This window comes from Haliotis cracherodii, unplaced genomic scaffold (assembly GCF_022045235.1).
Source record: "Haliotis cracherodii isolate W230 unplaced genomic scaffold, xgHalCrac1.p SCAF_5, whole genome shotgun sequence".
Taxonomy (NCBI): Eukaryota; Metazoa; Mollusca; class Gastropoda; order Lepetellida; family Haliotidae; genus Haliotis; species Haliotis cracherodii.
This window is the reverse complement of record NW_027266308.1, coordinates 46,097,566-46,108,792: the sequence shown is the minus strand read 5'-3', so window position 1 is coordinate 46,108,792 and position 11,227 is coordinate 46,097,566. Positions and strand designations below refer to the sequence as shown.

Genomic DNA, 11,227 nt, shown 5'->3' with positions numbered 1-11,227 from the left:
CAATTCATTATGATCCATATTTCGTTCAGCCTTAAACCTAAATGCTTAAGCTCTTTCAGTCAACATTGACACAATATCCCAATAGAATACGAGGAAACAGAAAAAAATAATTGATACTCTAAAATTGGTGCTAAATATACCATTTGAAGTTTCATTGGTCTCATGCTGTGTGTATCTATAATATGAAAGCGAAACAAAAACAAACATTGTTTATATTGCAGATTTTATTGTTAACTGCGTCGCACAGTAGTTTTCGTCATCATGTCCATTCGAAGAGGAGGCGGTATCGTATCCATATCTCTTTCCATTGTCAGTTGTCGACCATATTTGCGAGACGTTGTTTCTTAGCGACTGTATAAGCTTTCAACATCTTGGATACAAGATGACCAAAGTCCCAGATATCCTTACTATACTCGTCTTCGATTTCCGTTGCCATGGGAACACATGCTGCAGTCACCCTTTTGATAATCTGTAGAATGATATGATATATGTGAAGCAGCGAAATACCCCAACAAAGTTCGATAGCACCAATTCTAACACGACGACAAGACACAAAATGCACATGAATCACATTAAAATGTCTAAATATGATTCGACAGCTATATTATTAAAAGAGACCTCAGAAACATACCCCGTTATCAAGAACAACGTATACACTGTCTGTCTCTACCAAGCCATTGACAAGACCATTGGAGTGAAAAAGGTCCACCGATCTGGCTAGCTGGTGAGCAATGGTCAGCATATCTCGGGCTGACGTCAGTGACCCAATGTAAGAGGACAAACAGACTGAATTCGGGGGCTGGCTCAGGAAGAGGAGTTCTTTCTGCAAAATATGAGGGACAGAGGACCTTGTCCTGCCTGTGAAAGCAAACAAAAATAAATGAATTATTGTACCTTGTAAAATGTACCTGGAAGTATGTGTTAGCGTAATAACTTGTTCAAAATGACAAAAATTTCTACACTTTTGAATTGGCCAACGTTTAAATTATTAATATATAAGTTGTGATTACTTCAAGGTTACGCATCTGAGATAAAACAAAGCAAGATTAATACATGAGTACATTTCCACATAAGCACTGTTTAAGAAAATGCATAATTAACTCATCGTCACTGTTACTTGTCACTGAATCAATAGCACACACACACATACCTGTTGATCGAGTCATACTTGAGAACGTTTTTTCTCTCTTCAGCTGCAAATATAAATTGTCAATGCCAAAGAATAAACCGTCTGGATTATCCACCGAAGTAGATTGAAAACTGGAGCAAATGTTAGAATAGCTGTGACAATTTTATGAATGGGCCGCTGAAAATCAGTGATGACACCAGGCAAAAGAGGTAAGCATGTCCAGGCCTACTTGCAGCTCCCGTCATTCACACAATTTGCATAAAAAATAAGGATTTATTTACGGCGGCCTGTAAACAAACCACACAATCAAGTGATCGGTGAACCAGGAAATCAGGAAAGTACATATACTAATTTTATTGTAACTTATACCCTGAGGTTAAAGCAAAGAACATAATATGCGGAATCCCGAATTTTCAGCATAATCATCTTTATTTGAAACATGAGATTTTATGTTTGTGTTTGTTTATTTGTTGTTTAACGCCACACACAGCAATATTCCAGCTATATGACGGCGGTCTGTAAATACTCGAGTTTGGACCAGACAATCCAGTGATTGGCGTCATGAGCATCGATCCACGCAGTTGTGATTCGGTGACATGCATCAACAAAGTCACCGAGCCTCACCACCCGATCCCGTTAGTCGCATAGCATAGTCGCCTTAACGGCAAGCATGGGTTCCTGAAGACCAATTCTACCCCGGATCTTGGCGGGGTTTTTTTACGCTTGTGTGTGCACAATAGAGAAGATTGCTACCTTCCGTTTTCTCATGGTGTCAACTGAAGACAAAGTATAGATGATGGGGTTGAGAGCGGAGTTGATCGGGAGAACAAACACTGCAACCCAGGCGTACACTCCAGAGTTGATAATGTGGCCCTGGAGAGCCATCAGACCTGTAGTCAGAAATCATCCGATTAACAATTATAAATATCCCCATGTTAGGGGATTTTGGACGCGTAAGAAACATTCGTAGTTTTCTTATTAATCACGTTAGCAACTGGAAAGCATGTCATGCGCTTATAAAAGACAATTTCAATGTCTGTGTGATGCTTTACCCCGTTATAGTGCGAGTCATCGCGATAGACAAGGCAGTGTATGACGTCGAAAAACCTATGATCCGGTGATATAATTTAAAAGCAAATTCCGGCAATCTGATTGGCTGAATAGGTAAATTACTCTTGCGTTCATTGTAAAAGAATAAACCTTTCCACCCAGAGGGACAACTTCAACCACAATGGAATGTTGGGGAACACCATTGTAAGTTGAGGTAATCAACTTGCCACCTTCCTGTTGGGCCCACGATCTTATCGCTACAATTATTGTAATACTATAAAATTGCGATTTTAGGTATCGGCTACAATCGTCACGCACTTGCTAAATGCACGTGTAGGCTGAAATCTTTGCGAGGTAAAACCGAAGTTTCCCAACGGCCCAGACTAATCTTTAGCAAAAGTCACTGGCATGCAAGGGAGGGTCTGTTTCAACGTGATACTCTGCTGCACATTGACATTCGCTTTGTTAAACAGTGTGATTGAAATCGACACTTCGAAGAAACACAAGAATGTTCATAATCGCGATAAGGAGTTTCGATACACATAACCATCGGTAAGAATGCAATATACCGGACACAGTCTGTCATTTTGGTGAAGGATGTCCACAAGTGCCTTAGTGACAGTTATAAGGATTGACTGTGTATTTCTTTCGGTTCATTGAGGTATGAAAAGGGCCCTGATGTGCTGTACTGATTCTATTGCATGTTCACTTGGATGGTTTTTGAAGAACTATAAACGACAACGTCATGCATTACTGTGGATCGTTATAACTTACCCATGACACAGATGGGGAACCAGCACACAAAGTCCGTCAGAACTATGAAGGAGAGCTTCCTAGCAATGGCCATGTCGTTCGTTGTCTGCCTCTTCCTTAGCTTCTGACTGGCCCTAACTGCCTGGTAGATAACAGCCTGACCCAAAGCGATGAAGACAAAACAAATGAAGTTCCAGAGGACAAAGATAGCGGTGGAATACTCCCATCCTGGAGGTCTGTTCCTGGTGAGCGGTAGTGCGAGGCACACTCCTGATCTTGAGTAGAACGACCTGGAAAAGTAGTCGATGGGCAAAAGAGGCACCGCTGCCATCAAGAAACCAAGAACCCACACTGAAAGACTGATGTACTTGGAAAATCGTTTGAAAATATTGAAATCTCGAAAAGGAAATTTGATGACAAGGACTCTGTCTGTCGTGATCATACAGAGGAACATCACTGATGTCTCACTTGATAGGGTTGCTAGAAACCCTGCCAGCTGACAAACCCAGCTGCTTCTCCACGCCTCGTCATTCCAGTTGTACACTCCTCTGTAGATGGTGTCAGCACTTGCTATGATGATCATGTATATTCCCATCACAAAGTCAGACAAGGCGAGGTTAGCAACAAAGAAATCATTGCTGCGTTTCAAACTTTGTCTGTCATAGATGCAACGAGACAAAATGACCAAAAGGTTACCAACAAGAGCAGTTAAACCTAGAACCCACATTGAGATTCTGAGTGCTTCATTCCTCATCAGGTTTGAGCAGGAAGAGAACTCGTCAGCCGCGGGGAGACACTGTTCTTCTGGAACACCCTGTGGTCTGAAGCAGCAGAATACATACTTATCATTGTGAAGATAACTGAGCTTGTCTAGGCCGGAAAATATGTCTCCAGTGAATTCTGTTATGTCGTTATATGTAAGATCTAGAGTTTGAACTTTGCCGGCTCCAGTGAAGCTCCTGTCCTCTATCAAGGTGAGTTTATTATGCGAAAGGTTCAGGAAAATAAGACTGGATAACCCATAAAACGTATTTTCAGCTATCGTAGTAAGGGCCATATTCGACATGTCGAGTGATGGCAAGTTTGAAAGTCCATCAAACGACCCAGGGTATATCTGAAGTATATCATTGCCAGTAAGTAACAAAGTATGCAGATTTCTCATATTCCTGAATAGACCATTTGGGATTTTCTTCAAAAAGTTCTTGCGTAGATCTAAACGTAGTAAATTCTCCAGTCCACTAAAACACTCCTCTTCCAGTTCATGCACACCGAGGTTGGAAAGATTGAGCACCGCTAGACTCTCCATGTGATAGAAAGTGTTATTCTTGATTGTTATATTATAAGTCTTACTTAAGTCGAGTACCCTAGTATACCGAGGTAGATGTGCAATAGTGTCGAGGTAAAACATTCTGCATGTGATTTGTGATCCTTTACAAACACAATCATCAGGGCAGACCTGGTTGCAGAAATATTCATCATCTCCTTCAGGACAGTGTTTCACAGTGTCACACACCTGTTGCCATGGGATACACACTCTGTTACCCCGACAACTGTATCTGCCAGGGCAGGTGAAATTTACTGCAACGAAAAGGTAAAACGTTTACAAACAATTGGTTATTTTTTAGGCTTTATCTTTTTTAAGCGTGTGGGGACATGCAGGACGCGATGTGTGGTGAAAAGATTTTTTTTTTATATAAACATAAACAATCATCAGATACTATGCAGTAGATGTTTCTGTTTCATAATTTCAAAATTAAAAGAAACCTACTGCATCCTCTTTCGTCCATCCCGTCAGCACAGTCCGGGCGTCCATCACAGACCAACCTAATGGGGATGCAGTAGCTGGAGGGACACTTGATGTAGTTTACTGGGCACTCGTGCTTCTCTGTCGAACAGAGCACCGCATAAATAGTGTGCCACGACATCATACATTTTACGCCATGGAATGGTGTGTATCTAACTCTCAAAGATTGTGCACCAGGTTCTTGGGCAGATAGAGAAGGTTCATAGGCAGATTATAACATACCACAATCCTGTATATGTGTGAGGTCACGACATCCTGTGTAGTGCTGATAGATGTCGTAATCCAAGATGCATCTGTGAGAAATGGCAACAACTACGCCGCTTGCACACATGAGGGAACTCGTGTTTGATTGCAATCCTGAAAGAACAAGGGTTGCAGAACATAAACGTGTTCATACAAAAATATACTCTCAGAACACCTGAAAATCGACCTTGTCCTATATTTTCATCTTATTCGTTTTGTCATTGCATGACAACAAGCTATAATACATCAACCATTAAGTCATGTGACTATCTACATGTTCTAACAGTGCAGATGATGTTTAGTGTTTATCCACTTACGTTCTTCACATGTCAGAGGCCCGACCGTATGTCTCACACGACTTAACCGCAGGGTATCATACATCCATATCTTTGTTATTGGCAAGCTGTCCATGTCATCAAGGTACCCGCTGTCAGTCAGCCAGACGTTGTCGTCAACCAGAAAGAGATCGTTTCTGGTTTTGTCACAGGCGCACCTACGCCAGGTGCAATGAATTAACTAGATATAATATCCGGGTTGAAAACAAGACAATACGTGTATTGTATTCAATATTTTTTTCTTATAAAATATGCAATATGCCCATTCGTCTGATTCAAAATAACAGGAGGATTACTCCATGACGTCACCTCTGACAACAAGATATATCTGCCGAATCCCAAGACAAGAACATTTTGCGGAGTAATTATGTTTTTTTCGCCACACTGAACCCTAAATCATATGGTGATAAATGGTAATATAGTAAAGGCTGGTTATAAAAAAAGCAAGTAATAATGATATTGTATTCATTTTCTATATCCATGACGTTGTTCGTTTGGAGATTTACGGTTACAGTGAAATTGCACACATCAAGGTAGTATCGAATATTAGTCTCGTTTATTTAATGAATGACAGGTGTAATCAAATGAATAGAATGTTTACTTTGTAATGTTACCAACACAGACATCATTGAGAATGCAGCTACAGTTGCTTCCGGTGTCAGCCACAAAAGTCCTCTTCTTCTTGTTCACATCATACCAAGCAGAGTAGAGTAGGAACAAATCAAACGCTTGGAGACAGTCAATGTGCACTGACTGGCGGCATGTATTAGACATGGACATGACATAAGCAATGGCATTCTCAGGGAGAGTGTAATGAAGATCTTCTATGAATACAGAATTCGCAGTCACTGTCGAGTCTTCCATGTCATGGTGAATGATGGTCGTTATCTTTCCCTCAGTCTTGTTGAATGCACACTCCACAGAAAACGATTCTAAAAGGACGAAGGGGAATAGCACTGTATATTATTTTAAAATGGTAGGATTAAAACAAATAAAATTTGTCTTCTAATCCCAGCATAACTAGTCTATTGTGATGTTTTTAAAGCCTTTTGAACTTCTAAATTTACTTTTAGTCAAGCTGACGGGAAAATATTTGTAAATTGACTGAATTAGTTTGGCCTTGTGTAAAGCGCCTTGGTGAAAATTTTAGTCAGTTTACACATTTACATATATACGAAATGATGTGAGATCCAAGACCAATACTATTTTATGTTTTTATCCACATTACTTTATTCTTTTTAATTAGGTCATAAGATAGCATAACACTATAAAACAATAGGAATAACATTTGAAACATATTTTATGCAACCTAGTATCATTTTTCTTTGTGAAAACTGATGAAAAAATGCATTTTATCAAAACCAATCTCTTTGAATATGCATAACGATTAACATAAATAAGAGCGCATCCAAATATGTTGATATGATATGGGTCCTACCAGACGTTTCTTTCATAACAATGCTATATTTGCCACTGTTCCTAGCTCCTAGGGCATACCACGCCCTGCAGGACGGCTGACAGTTTGTTGTACATTGTGAACCCTCATCCTCCCTGTACTTTCCCCCACAGTCCACAAAACCGTCACACACCCGGGCAGGGGGCAGGCACCGTCCGTCATAGCATTGGAAGAAAGGTTTACGGCATACTTCTGGTAATAGCAAAGACATATGACCCATGGATGAGGTCAAGAAATTGAGAGATATCATCGTCAGAATTAAGCTTTCTGTTCTAAATGCGATCATGCTAGAAGGCAAATTCCCATTTAAGTTACAAAAGCACCAGCCTGATGGAAAAGCTGGTCATAGGTAATCAGTCTGGGACAATCCCAGAATTGGGTTTATCGCTGGTTTCCTTTATGGAGCTAGTAAACATGTAAGACTTTGAGATTCTTTGATTAATATAGGACTTTGTGCCTTCATGACATGTATGCAGACAATGTACATGGATTATTTTGCTCTTATTCCAATAAATGGGATCATACCACACTGCTCTTCATCTGATCCGTCAACACAGTCCTGCAGGAGGTCACACCACTGGTCAGCTGACACACACTGTCCACTGCTGCAGCGCCACTGGTCAGAGGAACATTCACGGGACACTGCGTAGAGAATCGAGTATTTCACGGTAATAAAGTTACAATAGGAACCTGAGTATACTGAAATAAATAGTAAAATTATCAGACTCTCACCACACTGAGTTTCATCTGATCCGTCCTTGCAGTGTTCCTTGTAGTCACAGTAGAAAGCGAAATCCACACATCCTCCTCCAGTGCAGGAGAACATACCGAGTGGACAGGGGTCTGAATGATGAAAATGATGAAGAGTCTGAGACCGTCTTCAGTGATATTTCAAAAGCAGTTTGGAACTAGTATTAGTATAAGTCAATTTTATTTAGAGGGTAACGTCTAATATTATTCGGATACATTTCTTTGTTTGCTCTTTTTGGGATATGCTCACTGAAGCTGATTGTGCACATTAACTATTATCAAAACTGAAAGCTATACCTGAAGTGCAGCTATCCTCGTCACTACCATCAGTGCAGTCCATACTTCCGTCACATGTGTACAGTCCAGATATGTACTCGCCGCTTGTGCAAGGGAAGTAATAACCAGTTTGGGTATGACTGTCGTCATAGGTGTCCATCATGATGTCTGCAGCTCCTCCATTTAGCACTGTGAATATGTTAATGGGAACAACGTTCTATATATTTTACTTGATATACTTAGACATTCCATGAAATGTTTACTTTTTGCCCTTCCTTTTGGGAATTGTACAACCTTGTGGGCACATATGATGGGTGTCAAAACGATAAAATATGGAGGGTACTTTTAAGAAATGTGGATGTGAAAATCCGTAAACCTGAAGGATCCGATGGTTTGTTTGTTTTTTCACAGATGTACTGAGAGATTTTGTTGAAGGCGCAGGCCACGTCGTGCCAGTTGGCGATGGATCTGATGCTGGAGATGACCATCATGGTGCATGCCTCTCTTTCAAACCCGTCCGGCTGGGGTGCTCCATCAGAGTCCCCTGCATACCTGAAACAGATAGATTATTTCATATATTCGTATAATTGCAATCTTTTATAACCATTTGCTTCCTATGTTGTTTATACAGTGTTGCATGTTATTCGTTGGTGGGGTGTTTAATTTAATTTACTTAATTTTCTGATCATCCAATTAATTAATATATACATTTTTTTCTCTTTATTTTCCACGTACAAACTTGTCATGTTTGACTTTACAGCTGAATATCTGTACACCTATACATGGATGGGACAAATTAATTTAAAAGTGTCTTTAATGCAGTATGTATCAACTTATTTTACCATTCTGTATGGGATAAAGGCTTTCCGTCTGTCCATACAAATCTGCCAAGTCCTGTTTTTCTTAACCCTGTCAAACATAAAACGAACATAGAAATATCATGGGCATACCTCCAGACGTCTTAATCGATACCTTTCCCTTAACTCATCGCAGAATATAACACACATGTATTTAATTATGCAAATAATCGGTGGAGCTAATATATTCATTCAACCAAAATAATTACGCCGATACACTTGAAAAATACAAATGTTTTCTGGGTAAATCACAGGATAACGTCCGTACTTTCGCTGCCTTCACCTATATAAATTTCCTGTTTGGTGAATATGTTGTTGTTAAGGATGGTTGAGTGGAGAAACAGAGCCTCGTTCAGGTTACTGATGCTGACGAGATGGCCACCAGCCTCAGAGCAACGACGTTCCGCTTCAAGCCAAGACAATCCATCATCGGCTGTATTGAATCGATAGCAGCTGTCATCATATTTATACCAGTGAAGTTCACAAGCCCCTGGAAAATAGGTACCGAAACGTTAGTTGGCAGTCTGAGCCATGAAAGGTATTTCAGTTGCATCTATTGGTTGTAAGCGGATCACTGCACGGCTAAGAAACGACACTCTGCATAAGGACATTTGTCCATCATTATTTCTAATGGGCATTAAAGTACTCACCGACGGAGTAACACATGAATATTCATGTAAAACTATGCAGGTGAAAATAATACAGACAATATCTGAAGGAGATTGATATTGCACAACACATTCCACGAAAAACGGTTACCCTTTATGTGGTGGTATCTCTACCAGACTGAGGTGTCTGAGATATAGATATGTTCCTACCTGACGTATTCACTGAACTAGCGCTGAATTCAATAGTCTGCAGAGTATACTTCAGGAGGAACCCTCTTCCAGCAGTATCAAAGTCAGAATAAAACTCCACATCCATCATCTGCCAACTACTCTGAATGTCTCCTATTGGCCTTCTATTTTTACAAAACTTTCCAATCAAGGTTTTCTCATGTGCAAGGTCAAGGTCAAAGAGACTGACGTAGTCTCCCTCACACTCTCCAACAGCTATGACGTCAATCATTTCAAAGGTCACAGTGACGTACTGTCCAATCCGACCCTGTATTCTCCAATGACAACTGGTCGACACCGGGTAATAGTTAGGGAAGGCAGCACTGGAGATGTAGCCACACTGGTGAGAACACTCGGCCTGTCTGGAGCAGCTGGACTCACCCTGGCCACAACCGCCACAGTCTGAAATTGGCAAAGTCAGCTGCAAAACCATAATGATGGTGTTCTTCTGCATGTAAAAGTACTGTTCCAAATCACTTATTAACATGTCTCCCTGTTTAATTACAAATGTAAATGAACTATTCGAATGGACCATAATAATAAAAAGGTTTCTTTACAATATTTACAGTAGCAGAATCATGCATGTTAATTTTACAAATAATGATCAATTCCATACACGTATGTAAACGTATTTCTGGCACTTCAAAGGAATATATAAAGTACTCGCTGGGAGATGACAATCACATTATTGGTTCAAATGAAATGTCTGCTTTAATGACTGATGTCCATCGGGTATGTTCTCCAGTAATATGCTATACCTGTTGCATCAACTTTTATTGTAAAACCTCTTGCTTGAGTCTCTCTTATTCTTGGACAAGCGAACAAGTTAACCCATATTTCGTTGGAGGACGATATATAGTGTGGCCCTTCGAGTGTTTCAAACGTATGTCCTGTCAGTGTAGCGACAATATGGCTTCCGGCACGGTTTCTGTCCGATATTGTCAGTCTATCCTCACAGTCGAAATACGCATTAGCATCCTGAATAAAGAGGGACATATGAACAACAATCTAACGAACCATATTTTCCTTAAGCACTTATGCATTAATTATACATATGGCAACATAGCTTACAATGTTCACTTCACGCCATATACAACATACATTCATATCCTTGTAGTTGGTAAGGACCAATTATTTGATGTTCTTGAGGACTGTTGTTGTTTTTCAATAAAACCATGTGTCCTCGAAAGTTCTTTACCTGTATATCCCGAAACACCTATTGTGATAAAAACAAATGCGCGCCTCGAGAGAAGCTATAACTATACCTAGAAGAAGTGACAATAACGATATTCCATCTTGAAAACTGGCAAGCCCCGTCAAACTTTTAAATGGTCAACCATGGAATTCAACACTGATTCATAAAATGAAAGAATAATATTACATAAGATTCTTCTTTTGTTGCCAGATCTAGATCTATTAATCCAAGTCTGACAAACGATCCTTCCTCCAGTCGTACAGTCCAAGTGCAGTTTATGTTCTCTCCATAGTAGAATGGGTAGGAAGGAGAAATAATCTCCCCAGTGCTGTTCACAACGCCACCACATTTGTAAACGTCAGCAGAATCTGAAAAAAAGATTAAAATATTATGCATATTACAGTCTATCCAAACAGTTCACTAAATTTCCAACATATGACAACACGAATATTGTAGTCACTTAAAACAGTATCATAACGTTCTTTTAAAAATATGATTCCATCTACAAAATGCAGGTTGAGGCTTTCAAGGTCCTACCTACCA

General features: G+C 40.0%; 1 protein-coding gene across 1 annotated transcript; it reads right to left on the bottom strand.

Moving 5' to 3' along the window:
* Window positions 1–310: 310 nt before the first annotated feature.
* Window positions 311–8,727, bottom strand: LOC139441991 (G-protein coupled receptor GRL101-like). The gene is made up of 15 exons (XM_071222742.1): window positions 8,639–8,727; window positions 8,173–8,348; window positions 7,818–7,985; window positions 7,503–7,613; window positions 7,296–7,412; window positions 6,753–6,962; window positions 5,916–6,246; window positions 5,297–5,472; window positions 4,959–5,093; window positions 4,701–4,817; window positions 2,954–4,510; window positions 1,883–2,019; window positions 1,151–1,193; window positions 632–858; window positions 311–469 (listed from the first exon to the last, which is right to left on the bottom strand). Exons 1-15 carry the CDS (start codon window positions 8,725–8,727, stop codon window positions 311–313), a joined length of 3,753 nt encoding a protein of 1,250 aa, XP_071078843.1.
* Between the last annotated feature and the right edge of the window lie 2,500 nt (window positions 8,728–11,227).